A 16,535-nucleotide genomic window follows, 5' to 3' on the forward strand; every position below is an offset into this window, starting at 1 on the left:
CATAATGTTTTCACACAGAGGGTGGTGCATGTACAGAATGAGCTGCCAGGAGAAGTGGTGGAGGCTGGTACAATTACAACATTTAAAAGGCTTCTGGATGGGTATATGAATAGGAAAGGTTTAGAGGGATAAGGGCCAAATGCTGGCAAATGGGTTGAGATTAATTTAGGATATTTGGTCGGCATGGACAAGTTGGACAGCAGGGCTTGTCTCCATGCTGTGCATCACTATGACTCGACACCAGCTCAGAAAAGGAAAATGAACACTTCCGGTAAAACAAAAATTCTGAAGGAGGAAGTGAAAGGAGTAAAAAAATTAAACTCTGTTTTGGGAGATAGCCATCAGAACTGCAAAGGTGCATGAAGTGTATTCCTTCATAGACTGGAAGAAATGACTGGAGTTAAAGTGCTCCCATGAAACACAGTAATTCAAGAAGGTGGCTTTGCAAGAGAAAGTATGGATGGGCAATTAATAATGATGTCACAGGAGACATTCATATTTGAAAATGACATTTGCAAAAGGTCTCCCCTTAGATATTAACCAGTTTGTGCCTGTTTCAGGCACTGAAGTACCTGTTACATATTTCTCGCAATCCAGTATTTATTTTTAATTTGCTACACTGTTTAAAAATACGTTTAAACCTATCCATCAGTAAGTTTCAAGGGCAAATTGCAAAGTTTGTGAAGAGATAACTTTTCTCCCATCTGAACCTGAACTGAACATGAGGAAGATTTTATCCTAAAGGGAAGGTAGGTTTGTGTGTGAGAAGTGTGCAGTTGTCTGTCAAATCTGTCTGCTGACCCAAACCAGCATCAATGCCAACCATTTCCAGTTTCAATGGAGGCTGGAGGGCAGGTGGGCAAACAGCCCCATTCAAGGTAGACAGTTAGAATTTCCAGTTAGATAATGAGTCTGCGAGTCTCAGTGGCCTGCAGCTTTTCAGCATTAACAACAGTCTAGACTCCTAAGTGTTAGAAAAGCCTTAAAAGTTTCCCCAAGGCAAAGATTGTTTTAGATTACTTACAACATGGAAACAGGCCCTTCGGCCCAACAAGTCCACACCGATCTGCCACCCACCCATACCCCTAACACTATGGGCAATTTAGCATGGCCAATTCATCTAACCTGCACATCTTTGGACTATGGCAGGAAACCAGAGGAAACCCACACAGACACAGGGAGAACGTGCAAACTCTACACAGTCAGTCACCTGAGGTGGGAATTGAACCCAGGTCTCTGGCGCTGTAAGGCAGCAGTGCTAACCACTGTGCCACCGTACCACCCATTGGATTGAGAATTTCCTTCACATCTCCCTCCTATGAAATCTCCATGATCAAGTAGTTCCCCTACTAGTGAACTCCTCACTGTGAACCACTGCCCCCTAAACTCAAGTCCGCTGAAACAAAGCTTTTGATTCACCCCTAACCTTTTAAGTCTGATCCCTTATGCTTTGACTGTCCTTCTGCCTCCTCATGTTTCCCCCAAGAAGCCGTTGAAGTACCTCTCCTCAGGTCTCTTCCTCCTCACAACCTTGACCCCTGACCTTCCTCCCTCACCTGGATTTGCAGGTCACTCCCACACCATCCTCCACACAACTCCAATTGACGCCTTTTCTACTTCACATCCATGATAGACCGCCCCCGCCATCCCATTGGAGGATTGACCATACAGCCCAGCATCCCCTCCCCCTACTTCCACAAATAGAACTTCCTCTTCCATCCAATTCCCATCATTTCAGCCTTCCACCATTTTCTCCGGTGGGATTGAAGCTGAGGCTGAAAGCATTAGCCTGATCCTCTGTGACATTGTCATGTGCCCTAATTGTTTTCAGTCCTGGGTACCACACTTTAGAAAATATGTGAAGTGCTTGGAAAGAGGGTAGAAAAGATTTATTAGACTTGGACCAATGGTGAGGGACTTCTGTTTGTGGAGATACTACAGAACTCTGAAGTAGACAGGCTGGTCGGTTAGTAGCCAGAGGACATAGATCTGAGATGTGAGGAGAATTCTTTTCAAGCAGCAAGCATTGCCCAAAATAATAAGTGAAATAGCACTCAATCATATTTTGGAAAATTAATTCATACAAGTGTGAAAATGAAAAATAGTTGGTTTGTGGGAATAGAGTGATTGAATGAGACTCATTGGGTAGCAAAGAACTGGCTGAGATACATAGGACCAAATAGCCTTCTTCAGTGCTGTTCAACCCTATAATCCTTACTAAGCAAATACGTAATCCAAAAGAATTTCAACATTGTGACTCAGTCACGGTCCCTAGTTCGCCTGCAGAGGGTTCCGATTGTAATATGATCATTATCGCTCTCACTATCCAAAATTATCAGTATGATACTCACCAGCCTTAATGTGAATATCCTGACTTCTAATTTTCCCTGAAGGATTTTCTGCTGTGCAATAGTACGAATTGTCGTGGATCAAGTTATTAAAACTCGAAGGAGGGAAAGGGAAGATCTGGAGAGTGCCATTTGGATGGACGTGTCGGATCCCTGGGACATCGTACATCTCTTCCCCGGTTGCTAGGTACCAGCGCAGGGTTGCTGGGGGATTCCCTGATGCAGGGCATGGTAACAATGTCCCCATGGTACTGGCGAAGACTACCTCTTGCAGAGATCCATTGACAAAGTATAAGCTGGATTGCAGATCTTCACTGGCAACTGTAACAAAGACAGATAATTTTACTTGTTTCAAAATGTAACCAAAAACAAATGAATGCTTTTTGACTGAAAAAAAGACTCAATTGCTAGCTTTATGAGTTGGTGACTTGGGTACCACTCTCCACTGAGTCAGCAGGTGCTAATCCTGCTGGTTTTTTCCCTTTGTGTTACTACCAACAGATTCAAGAACAGCTTCTTCCCTGCTGTTATCAGACTTAGGAGCGGATCTCCCATCTAGTAGAGTTGATCTCTCTCTACGCCTTCTCTGCAACAATAACACTTTATTCTGCTTTCAGTTCTATTACCCTGATGTACTTTTGTAAGGTTTGATTTGGCTAACACACAAAATAATACTTTTCACTATATCTTGGTACATATGACAATAATAAATCAGATCCAATCAAATCAAATCAAATATAAACATCAAGGCATCAACCACACATCAGAGATTGGTTAACCCAAAAATACCTAAATCCATTTAGTAAGAGTTGAGAAGTTGGTAGCAGTGATACACAGTTGGGAAACTTGTCCACAAAGCTGATCTGGAAGATTCCTCACTGTGTCTGAATCACATGACATATTGCAACATTACACCCCTTGGTATGTCTGCAGCAAACATAACGACATCTATTTGATTGTATACCATAATATGTCCCACTGTCGACTGTCAAGCTGCTTCACCAGTTAAAGAGTTACTATGGGAGTTTGGGGGGAGGTCTGGAGATTATGGGGGGAAGCTATCACAGCAGGTCTGCATTGAGAACCAGGCGAGTAGGAATCAACCTGTTCGGGGAAGTGGGGAGGGGTGGGAATTGAAACGAAGGAAGCAAGATCAGGAGGCTGGGTCACCCAGAGAGACCTGAGGAAGAGACTGGAGTTAAAGGTCAAACAGTGAGGGGAGGGGGGTAGTTGGATGTCAGAAGACAAGGAAGGTTGTAAGTTGGGCGAATACATGACTTATATTTTGTGTAGCAAGGTGTACTGTTGAAATTCACCAAAGACACTCTAAACCCATGACCACTTCTATATAGAAGGACAAAGACAGCAGATATATGGGAACACCATCATCTTCAAGTTCCCCTCCAAGGCACTCACCATCCTCACTTGGAAATATATCCCCATTCCTTCACTGTAGTTGATCAAGCTCCTGGAATTCCCTCCCTCATGGCAATGTGGGTCAATCCACAGCAGGTGGACTGCAACGGTTTAAGAAGGCAGCTCACCACCACCTTCTCAAGGGCAACTAGGGACAGGCAATAAATACTCGCCAGCCAGCGGTGTCCACATCCCATAAATAAATAAACAAAAACCTCAGCTACAACTATATGTGCAGCCTGACAGGGTCAGGGGGCTTTGGGGCGTGGTGTGCTGGAGTTGTGGACTTTTGGGTAAAAGAGAGAGAGAGAGAGACTGTGGTATATTGATGTTGGAGGGGAGGCTGAAAGTCTCAGGGAGAAGGTTGCTTGTGAGGATGGCACTAGAGGTTACATATGCAGCAAAATCATAGAATCCCTGCAACATGAAATGAGGCTATTCATCCCAATGAGCCTACACCAATCTCTGGGGAGCATCCCACTCAAACCCCCATTCTATCCCTAACTAATACACCTAACCTGTTCATCCCTGGAGACTACAGACAACTTCCCATGGCCAATCCACCTAACCTGCACAGCTTTGGGCTCTGGGAGGCATTGGTGTGAAAGCACTCCAGCGTATGTGTGAAGAACTAGAATCCATCGGATCCCCATTCAGGAATGCTGCTGGATGTTAATCTAATCCCAAACCAGTCAGCAAAATATGAAAGTGGACATGAACACTTCCCTAAATGGGTTTATTCACTGAACCTGTTCAGACACGTCAGGACAGACTTCCAGGGCTGGTGTGACTTGAACTACGAAGGCCCAGAGGCTGATACTTTATCACTGTGCCACAATAGCCCCACCCTCCCAGTCTCTTATAAAAACATATTAAATGATCCAAATCAAGTCAAATTAATATGTGAAAACTCCTTAAAGGAGCACTGTAACAAGAGTCAAAATTCCAAATGAAACTGAGGTGAACAGGTTTGGTCTTGGGTAGTGCGTACGCATTCTAATCTATGTGGGGCCCACCTGGGACAGAAGTCCTGAAGTATACCAGTAAACATCACATGCTTCCTCTCCAAAGACACTCCATCTCTCATTATAATGAGGCTTTCTATCCTACCTGTTCAGAGATGTTATTACATACCTCTGGAGCAGGTGGGACCTCAATTTGGATCTCCAGGCTCAAAGTAAGGAACACTACCACAAAAGCCCTCTCTTGTGATAAATATCTAATTTACCAATATCTTCATCAATGTATCTGAACAATATTTTTCAAAGCCTCTTGAGGTGCAGTGATATCGTCCTTGTCTCTAGACTAGGAGGCTTCAAGGTAAAAACAATGACTGCAGATGCTGGAAACCAGATTCTGGATCAATGGTGCTGGAAGAGCACAGCAGTTCAGGCAGCATCCGAGGAGCATCAGCAAAATCGACGTTTCGGGCAAAAGCCCTTCATCAGGAATAAAGACAGAGAGCCTAAAGCGTGGAGAGATAAGCTAGAGGAGGGTGGGGGTGGGGAGAAAGCAGCATAGAGTACAATAGGTGAGTGGGGGAGGGGATGAAGGTGATAGGTCAGGGAGGAGGGTGAAGTGGATTGGTGGAATAGAAGATAGGGAGGTAGGACAAGTCATGGGGACAGTGCTGAGCTGGAAGTTTGGAACTAGGGTGAGGTGGGGGAAGGGAAAATGAGGTAACTGTTGAAGTCCACATTGATGCCCTGAGGTTGAAGTGTTCCGAGGAGGAAGATGAGGCGTTCTTCCTCCAGGCGTCTGGTAGTGAGGGAGCGGTGGTGAAGGAGGCCCAGGACCTCCATGTCCACGGCAGAGTGGGAGGGGGGAGTTGAAATGTTGGGCCACGGGGCGGTGTGGTTGATTGGTGCGGGTGTCTCGGAGATGTTCCCTAAAGCGCTCTGCTGGGAGGCGTCCAGTCTCCCCAATGTAGAGGAGACCGCATCGGGAGCAACGGATACAATAAATGATATTAGTGGATGTGCAAGTAAAACTTTGATGGAGGCTTCAAGTTCCACCTGCTCCAGAGGTAAGATTTCAGAACAGGATGAGTACAAAAACACATATAAAGAAATTACTAACACATGTATTCCTGATGCTCTGGAACCCTGACTAACAGCTATTACATTTCAAAACTGAATGGTAATGATGCACATGGCCACATTGTCATAGTTAAAATTCTAATCCATCACATTGGATCAGATTGGTCACCTGCTCTCCTTCAGACCTCAGTTTAAAGCAGAAATGGGCTGGAGGGAAAGTGGGCTTGTATCATAAAACATTTCCAGGACTTTAATCCCCAGCAACTGACCCAAACCCACCTATTGAATCAGTTAACATTGGGCCCTATGCTTCTGGATTGGAGGGTGGGGGGAGGGGTTAGGAGAAAAGAACTTAGTTGAAGTTAAAATCTAATTCTATCAAGCAATACCATTTTCCAGAAACTGAACAGAAAGGGGAATCGATTTGCCAGGTTCCTGCATGACACAGACAAATTTAATAAAACAAAAACAAAAAGTGAGCTTGGGTTGTTCAGCAGAAATTAATAAACAGAAAATGACCATAAGTCATAGATTAAAGTTTGAAGACATATCTGTACAATGTATTAATATGTGGCAAGGTAAATGGATTTTGCTGCAATTCATCCGTGTCCATCTAGTGCCAACTGCTGACAAGTTGTGACCAGTTTTCTGATCACTGCTCAGTCCCAGATGGATTTCTACCCCAAGGGGCGTCCATCTGGTGGTACCTGATACAGTTCGGAGATTACCCCTTGCCTCATCTTATATCATCTACCGAAGGCAATCTGAAATGATGATGTCCATATAATTTAATAGGGACCCTCGAATAGGCTCAAGCTAACTCACAATATACAGATGCAGCAACAAAAGACCATCAACGACGGGTCTCCACAGGAGGGAGAATGCCTCACAGAATCAAAGATAGCTCTTAGAATGCAGGATTACATTCTTCATTGTTTGTTCAATAATGCATGTTGGGTAGTACTTTGTACTGTAGGCTCTCCCTTTAGGCATTCCTTCTCTTTTAATTAATATTTCAGCAAATATTTGGAGGATGAACAATGGAATATTATAAAAGGTACACTCAGCTGAAGCACCATCAATAATACAGTGGCAATGATTTTGAGTGAATTAAGGTCTGCAAATATAGCTAACCAGCCATCAAATGCAATATTGCTATGTCTCTGGCTCACTTTTGATTAAAAGGTTGCCACTTCCCAAAATTCATCTCAAGTAAGACGTTAGCCTTTGGTGTCTATTTTAAATAGGGGTGCAAGGTGAGCTGGGGAAAGGCAGTGTGGACAAAACCTAATGTCAGGATCTCATTAATATATATCAGACACTTTCCTGAACCTGACAAGAATGATTGCAAATCAGTGGGAAGGAGCAGCTGGAGTGTGCCAGCAGATGGTCGGAACAGACCATTGGAAAGAGCCTGTGGCATTTCTGGTAATTGCATCTGGTGAATGGGAATCCCGGGCACAAAGCAGGAGTGGAATCTATCACTGGGAAGACCCTGAACTCTTCTTCCAGGAGCCAAAGAATCGTTCTTACTACTTATGACCCACAAAGACATCATCTTAAAAATAAATTGCAGGCCACACCAGTCCTTCAATCAGTGCACACGTGAGCAGATGGGTCTATATAGGAGCATTCCATCCCGCTAAGGGATTATGAGCATTTTGGGGGTTGGGGGTGGGGGACAACAAATTGTAAGGCCACACAAGCAATTTGCTGCAGGCTCTCTCCTCTGCCACCCTCAAACTCACCATAAGGAGGGCTTGTACATTTCTGCCCACAGAAAAGTGAAAATAAATAGCATAGAGGGACCTTAAGGGGAAGTTCAATAATCATGGAATCCCTACAGTGTGAAAGCAGGCCATTCAGCCCATCGATTCCACACCAACCCTCCAAAGAGCATCCCACCCAGCCCTATCCCTGTAACGCTGCATTTCCCAAAGCCAATCCACCTAACCTGTACATCTTTGGACTATGGGAGTAAGCCCACGCGGACACGAGGAGAACATGCAAACTCCACACAGACTGTTGCCAAAGGGTGGCTTCCAGCCTGGGTCCCAGGTGCTGTGAGGCAGCAGTGCTAAACACTGAGCCACCAACCTGCCCTAAGTATGTGATCAAGAAAGAAAGAGGAGGACATGTTTATGGACTGGGATGAAATAACATAAAAGGAAGCCTAACTGGAGAATGAAAGGACTTACTGTCTCGAATGGCCTGTTTCTGTACTGTAATCTCCATACATGGGGCATGGTTTCAATGATCAAGTGATTGTTCTTTATTCCACAGACTAAAAATCAGGGATTTGCTTTCTAACTATTAGATCACTTGCAGTGATTGCAATGTCAAATTTCCACCAGTTAGTATTGGACCTTTGTTCTACTTTATAAAAACTGAAAAAAACTGCAGATGCTGTCAATTAGAAACAAAAACATAAGTTGCTGGAAAAACTCAGCAGGTCTGGCAGCATCTGCAAAGAGAAATCAAAGTTAATGTTTTGGGTTCAATTTTGAGGAAATTCTGAGGAAGGGTCACCAGGCCCGAAACATTAACCTTGATTTCTCTTCACAGATGCTGCCAGACCTGCTGAGTTTTTCTAACTACATTTGTTTTTGTCTCTGTTCTACTTAGTCATGTGTGGAAACTTTAAACAAAGACTCAAAAATCATTAAACAAACAAACTAATTACTTGAGCAGTTAGAATCCAGGGCTGGAACAGCTAAAATAGAGTGATAACGGAAAAACGGACAATAAATTTCCCTGGGACATTTCCAGACAATGACTAATAAATATAAGGTTATCCACTTTGGTAGAAAAACCAGGATGGCAGATTCTAATCTGAATGAGGATAGATTGGGAAAGGATAAGGTACAATGAGACCCAGGTGTCCTTGCACACCAGTCACTGAAAGTAAGCATGATGGGGCGGCAAGGCAGTAAAGAAGGTAAAAGACTTTCATAGTGCAAGGATTGACTTGGAGAGATGACATGCAGCAATTATAGAAGAATCATATCATCCTTACAGTGCGGAAGCAAGCCATTCAGCCCATTGAGTCTCCATCGTAGCAGAAAGATGTTGTGAAATTTGAAAGGGTTCCGAAAAGATTTACAATGATGTTGCCAGGGTTGGAGGATTGGAGCTATAGGGAGAGGCTGAACAGGCTGGGGTTACTTTACCGAGAGCATCGGAGGCTGAGGGATGACCTTGCAGAGGTTAATAAAATCATGAGGGGCATGGATAGGATAAAAAGACAAAGTCTTTTCCCTGAGGTGGGAGAACCCAGAACTAGAGGGCTTAAGTTTAGGGTGTGAGGGGAAAAATATAAAAGAGACCTAAGGGGCAACTTTTTCATGCAGAGGGTGGTACATGTATGGAATGAGTTGCCAGAGGAAGTGGTGGAAGCTGGTACAACTGCAACATTTAAAAGGCACCTGGATGAATTATGAATAGGAAGGGTGTGAAGAGATATGGGATGGTGCTGGCAGGTGGGACTAGTTTGGGTTGGGATATCTGGTCGGCATGGACAGGTTGGACCGAAGGGTCTGTTTCCAAGCTGTACATCTCTATGACTCTATGACTAATCCTTTAAAGAGCATCCTACATAGAAACAAACCTTCACCCCTAACCCTGTAAATTTGCATTTCCCATGGCCAATCCACCTAAACTACACATCTTTGTACTGTGGAGGAAATCACAGCACCCAAAGGAAAACCCTGAAGAATGTGCAAACTCCACACAGTCACCTGAGGCTGGAATCAAAACTGGGTTCCCGGTTCTGTGAGGCAGTAGTGAGCCACCGTGAACCCACAATTGTACAGGGCCTTGGGGAGTCTACACCTGGAGTATTGTGTGCAGTTTTGATCTCCTGACAGGTTTGTCAGTCTGACTCCTGGGTTGGCAAGACTGACATATTCTGGATTAGTGGTGCTGGAAGAGCACAGCAGTTCAGGCAGCATCCAAGGAGCTTCGAAATCGACGTTTCGGGCAAAAGCCCTTCATCAGGAACATATGAAGAGAGACTGATCGATTATGGTTATGTTCACTGAGATTTCGAAGAATGATGAGACATTTGATGGGAATCTACAAAATTCTAACAGAACCAGACAGGGAAAACTGGGGTAACAGGAAATTCTTGATCACCAGAGAGTCCAGAACTAGGGGTCACTGTTTAATAAAAGGGGGTAGGCCGTTTAGAACTGAGATGAAGAAAACTTTCTTCACCCAGAGCATCGTGAGGCTGTGGAATTCTCTGGCACAGGAAGTAGTTGAGATCAAAATATTGAATGTTTTCGAGGAGGAGTTAGAATTAGTTCTGAGAGCTAAAGGGTTGAACGGATAGGGAAAGACAGTGGAACAGGGAAATTAGTTGTATGATCAGACATGATATTATTGAATGGTGGAGCAGGTTCGAAGGGCTGAAAGGCCTGCTCTTGATTCTACTTTCTGTATCCTTGAACTTTGATAGCTAGCTCTTGAAGAATCTTTTAGATTAGATTAGATTACTTACAGTGTGGAAACAGGCCCTTCGGCCCAACAAGTCCACACCAACCCTCCGAAGAGCAACCCACCCAGACCCATTCCCCAACATTTACCCCTTCACCTAACACTACGGACAATTTAACATGGCCAATTCATCTGACCTGCACATTTTGGACTGTGGGAGGAAACCGGAGCACCTGGAGGAAATCCACACAGACACGGGGAGAATGTGCAAGCTCCACATAGACAGTTGCCTGAGGCGGGAACTGAACCCAGGTCTCTGGAGCTGTGAGGCAGATCCGAATCATTTTTATATCTGCTCTCTATCAAATGTTGATTCATCCAATGTATATTTCTAATTTTGCTTACCACATAAAGTTTATTAATAAATCAGTTAATAAAATAAATAATTATGCAATACAGCTGAAGAAAGGAGCCAAAATTTAGTGGTTATTGCTACCTGAATAGTCTTGCCCATAATGTGATTGTCCTAATTCACTTAATTTCCGCAACACTTTCTCCATTATGAATGGTCATTTGGTAGTGCAGACCTTAAGCACTGCTGAAAAAGATACGTCTTCATAGAATCCCAACAGTGTGCAAGCAGGCCATTCAGCCCATCCAGTCCACTCTCGCCATCCACACTCACCCATCCCTATAACCCTGCATTTCCTACAATTAAACCAATTAACCTGCACACTTTCTGGACAGTATGGGCAATTTAGCATGGCAAATCACCTGACATACACACCTTTGGATTGTGGGAGGAAACCAAAGCACCCGGAGGAAATCTGTGTCGACACAGGGAGAATGTGCAAACTCCGCAAAGAAGTGACCCAAGGCAGGAAGCAAACCCTGGTCGCTGGCGATGTGAGGCATCAGTTCTACCACTGAGCTGCCATGCTACCTCAATTTTGTTGAAGCTTTTAATCTTGGACTCATCAAGATACATCATAAAAATAATAGTTCAAGGGGAATACAAACATTTGCACTGCCTGAGTGCAGAATGCTAATTAGTTGGCAAATGGACCCTAATCGGTAGAGGCACTGCCTTAGAGAATGTACCCATTGCTGATGACTGACAACTAACTGCCAGATTTTGCTTAAATTTTAACCCAGACAGATCAATTCTAATTTGCCAGGGCCTTGCCTTCAGAAATGAACCAACAAGTGGCTGTCACCTGTTTTGTTGAAAAAGGCAAAATGCACATACCTGCCCTCACTATCTGCAAAGAACAGGACCATGTATCCTGATGCATGGAGCTTCCAGTACACACAAGTGCACCAACGTCTGAGCACAACTGACTATCCTAAATTGTTGTCAGTTTAATTCTTCACAGCCTCAGGATTATCCAGTAAATGCTGTCCACTTGCAGAATTGCATCTAATGTTGAATTAGTTTAAAACCAGTGTGTTTACATTTATGAAGTACATACAAGACTTGCACATTGCAGTGTCCAAGTGCACAATGGATATTTCTAGCCTATTCACCAACGTACCACTGAAGGAAGTCATGGACACTTGCAATGCAGCACTGTACCATGGCAATCTAGACTTGTCACTGTGGCGTGAATCAGAATTTATTGAACTAATAAACTCAGAAACTCATGCAGTCGAGCTCTGTTCTCATGATACTATGTGTGCCCAACCGTTGATGTTGTCCCTGAGATACCCTCTAGACCCAGTTCCATGAGGAGTTGTCTTTGATGGAATGATATGTAACCTTTCACCCCTTGCCAATATTTAGATGATACATTTGCTGCATTTGAAACCACACCTCCATGTAAACATTTTATTATTTATCTTAATGGGCTCTATACAGTGCTTGAATTCACATTGGAAATGGAACAGTCAAATGAGCATGCGGTTGTAGTTCGGAAATTAGCCACAAGATTATCTATTATCATTGTTACCTTCACTGGTCAGTATACACATTGGGGTTCCTAGTTTCACATGCAGTAAGATTAGCTTTATCAGCAACCTCATAATAGGGTCCAAGCTAATTGTTCATCATGCAAGCTTTGTGGTTAAATAGAGTGTATACTGGCTACCCTGATCAGACCATTTCTCACAATATGTTGCGTAAGCTCACAAAAGGCATTAAAACATATAGTCTGGAGAAGTTCACAGGCTACTTCAGATTCTCTTGCCAGAGTGGGGTATCTGAACATTTGAGAAACAGATGAAGTTGTTTTTACACTATTAACATTTAGAAGTGAAAAGAGTGATGTTCACAACAGGATACTGCTGTCAGCCAAAACAAACATCCTGCCCAACACACAAATGGGTAATGTGGTATATTAATTTCAGTGCTGTTGTGATGCCAGATATGGAGGCCTTATATCCCAAAGACTGGGTAATTGTACCATACAGCATTTGCTGGTTGCAATAAACAAGGTACTGATGTACCTAACTTGCTGACACTTAGAAAATACAGAACACAGTGCCCAATGATAAATGTGTTCTGCAATTGGACAACATTTACAGGAATGATTAAATATTCCATTGTTGAGTAATTTAGGATTGTCAGTCAGGGCCACAGTGGGGTGCACCTGCCTGTGCTAGAAGCTGCATTAATACATAAGACCAGTTCTTTATAGTGACAGAAGAAATATGTACACACACTGTGCTTACATCAACACAATTAAGCAGATAGCTATTCACTAGTTCATTTGTCAATGCAATCGTCTGACCAATCCAATTCAAACTGTTTGATTTATAAGTAAATCAAAACCTAGCAGTTAACTGTCAATCATTAGTAATGAGTGCTTTTTCCATGGGTCAATCCGGATCCACTTGCCAACTAATCAGCAATCTCCCCTCATGTAGCGTAAATGTTAGTTTCCCCCTATCAAGTTGATAATTTTTGCAAATTGCCCTGATGAGTCCAAGATGAGATGCTTCATTAAAATGTATCTTTTTAAAACAATAATCCCGAACATCCAGTCATAAGGTCCAAAGGAGAAGGTGAAGCGGTTGAATCCACACTGGCCATGTTCGCTATTGTTTTGTTTGTTATTTTACTTAAAGTTTCAACATCCACATAAAGGTTTAAAAGGAAATAAAAGTATGAATAAACTTTGCAGATTTAAAACACGATAAAATTTTCCTTGATAGCTTCCAATTTGTTTTTTTCATACCATCATGAATGCTTTTGCTTCAAGACATCAGACTATTTGAAAATCCTGGACATTGTTTAGATGTTTCTTCACAGAGCAGCTGAAGACAGCCAGCAGGAACATGCACAATTTGCAAAATTTCTCAATAGTAAAACTTTTTAGTAAAAGGCTTGTGAAGATTTATTATCCTTCTTTTACCATTCCAAAAAAAGTGTTTGAAGTAAAACAGAGATTTAATTCTTAATGCTTTATCTCGTCCTCACAAGCAGCAGTCAGACAGTGCTTATTATTTACAGCAATGATAGCCTTTCTTGAAGCTTAGAAATGTCAGCTTGTCTCACTAACAGAGTCCGAAAGCTATAGGTTCAAGTCCTGCTACAGAAGTAAGCATACAATCCAGACTGACACTTCAGTGCAGTACTGCAGGAGTGCAGTGTTGTACAAAGAAAATCAAATAAATATATCTGGCCACTGATGAAGAGCTTATGCCCAAAACATTGATTCTCCTGCTCTTTGGATGCTGCCTGACCTGCTTTGCTTTTCCAGAGCCAGACTTTTCGGCTCTAATCTCCTCCATCTGCAGCCTTTCTTTCGCCAACTGCATTGAGCTGACACACATTCATATTTTGTAAGGTTTACATTAGCCTAAACTTTCTGTTTCTTTACAAATCTGTCAAAGTAAAATGAACAGCGAACTTTAAAAAGAGGTTGATATGCTTTGTCATAAAAACTGCTCGGCCAATCCAATTATCACTGAGGTGCTATCTGCTCCTTCAAGCAGACATTGAAATATCCAGAAGAGCATTTTGTTCTAAACTAGCACTCTTTAAACTACCAAGTAGCTGAAAGCATCCAACTGCATTAAACACAACCCCTTTATTTCAGATTTATCCTACTCACCTGGTTAATGGTTATCCCCATACTAATTCATCTTACAGATTCCAATTTGGGGTTTGAGTAGTGAAGGCAAACTGCATGGTTTATCATGCAGAAGGTCTGTTATGACTCAGTGGTAGTGTCCCCCTGCTTCAAAGGTCACAAACTAGTTTCTCCTCAAATGGATTTAAGCTATCCCACATGGTGGTGGGTTCCATATTCTTGTACCTCTCTGGGAAAAATAGGTTACATTTCAACTCTCAAGCTGTATAAGAGAAGACATGGAATTTCTCTCAGTTTTATCCAATGCAGATTTCCATGACGGTCTCTGTTCACCACTCCAGAGTCAGGACTGGCAATGTCAAGGCACTTGAAGCACTAACTATGCCAGGACACCACTGATAAATTGGAGGTGGGCTACAGGTGGCCCAGGGGTGATACTTTATTGCTAGCTGTATATTTAATGAGCTCAATGAATCCATAATTCAGGAAACACAATGGCACTGAGTAAATTAGGAGGATTCTGCTCTGTGAGTAAGAGATGCCAAGTCATGTAACGCTCCAGTTAATTGGCATGTGCAGCACTGATTGGGAGCAATGTGCAATACCACTGTTCGATTAGCTGTATAAATATCATGGCAGGGACTGTAAAACTAATCTTAAAAACATGCATAACTCATTTTCAGTGCACTCAGACTGCAAGAGAATCAATACATCACCAACACACATAAGAGATCTATCCAGCAAAATTACTGGATCTAGCTCTTTTCCTATAATGTGCAGTAAAATGCAATGTGGTGGATCTCATGGAGCAGAAGCCAAAGATGCAAGTCCCCACAGTGTAAGCGAATTGGGAAAGTTAAATCGAGAAAGGTGCGCAACAATCATTGTTTCCTCGCACTTTGTGAATATGCATAAGAGCATTCGAAATTCTATATACTTTTGATTGTATTTTTATGACAGATCTCTGGAGCAGGTAGGATTTGAACCTGGTCTTCTTTCCCAGAGGTTGGGATACTGCCACTGCACCTCACGACACTATTCTAACTCTAATCTGAAAAAAAACATCGCACCAATTTAAATAAGGATGTTGAGTTATTCTGTTTTGTTCAGTGAATGCTTCGGTGGAGTCATTTCCTCGATGTGTAGATTTGATGACAGAACTTTAATAAAAAGTTAAATCCCCAATCCGCACACTTCACTGCCTGAACAGTTGGCATTAGCCCTTCCAAATGATATCCTTATTCTAAAATAGCACTCATTAAACAATCAGGCAGCTGAAAGCATCCAACTGCATTAAAGAGAAGACATTTATTTCAGATTTACCTTGCTTCTCGCTCATGTCATTTACCGTAACCTTGTGAAATTAAGCTTATAGAAAGGCAAAACATAGCAGGAACCAGGAGGCCTCTGTCACTGCCCAGTTCCTCACAAGATTGGATGGAATATCAAGTATCAAGGGGATATTTCCCCTTGTGGGGCAGTGTAGAACTGGGATACACAGTTTACAAATTAGTGGTCTCCCGTTAAGACTGAGATGGGGAGAAATACTTTCTCTCGGAGGGTTATTAGTCTTTGGGGTTTGTTTCCAGAGAAGATAAAAGCTGGGCTATTAAATATACAAGTGTTTTTGATCAACAAAGCAGCCAAGGGTTATACAAGGGTGCAGAGGTCAGACAGAAAATTGCAGTTCAGGCTATAAGAATATTATCCATAAGCTTATCAAATGGTGGAGGAGGCTGAACAAGCTAAATTACCTATTCCAGCTCCTAAGTCTTGTATGCTGGAAATGCTCTGAGATATTCAGCTGGCAACCGATAGGAAACAGCATTTTTCTTTGCGAACCCTTCAACTTTGAACAAGCCAAGACCATCACATGGATAAGACAGGATATATCCATACACAGGAAAGTAGGTATATTGGACTCCATAGTTATAATACACAACAATGTTTCATTCCAGACTCAGCTCAAACATTTAATTCTAGGTTTGGATGACAAAATGAGTCAGTGATGCAAAGTAAAATCATAGAGGGACTATTATACTGCAAATATAACCTGAGGCAGCCTGTGCCAAAACCCCTTAGCTGCAGAGCTGCACCGGGCTAGATTGGAATTACATCCACAAACCATTACATACTCCTTTTCTGATTACAGTCAAATGTTGAACTAATGTTGAGCTTATGCTATGGATTGGAAGCTTTCCATGCAGGCTCCCACTTCAAAATCAAACAGCAGATTAAGAACAGCTCTGTTCAGTGTACAG

At 42.6% G+C, this 16,535-nt stretch overlaps 1 protein-coding gene across 2 annotated transcripts in view; it reads right to left on the reverse strand.

Annotated features, from left to right (window-relative positions):
- The window catches only part of LOC122555394 (Down syndrome cell adhesion molecule homolog), a 662,754-nt gene that overhangs the window by 569,605 nt on the left and 76,614 nt on the right, over nt 1-16,535 (reverse strand). For both annotated transcript variants that reach the window (XM_043701363.1, XM_043701364.1), the window contains exon 2: nt 2,352-2,669. In XM_043701363.1, the coding sequence (XP_043557298.1) occupies nt 2,352-2,669 (318 nt within the window). The remainder of the gene's footprint in view (nt 1-2,351; nt 2,670-16,535) is intronic.

The sequence above is a fragment of the Chiloscyllium plagiosum genome, chromosome 12, assembly GCF_004010195.1.
Source record: "Chiloscyllium plagiosum isolate BGI_BamShark_2017 chromosome 12, ASM401019v2, whole genome shotgun sequence".
Taxonomy (NCBI): domain Eukaryota; kingdom Metazoa; phylum Chordata; class Chondrichthyes; order Orectolobiformes; family Hemiscylliidae; genus Chiloscyllium; species Chiloscyllium plagiosum.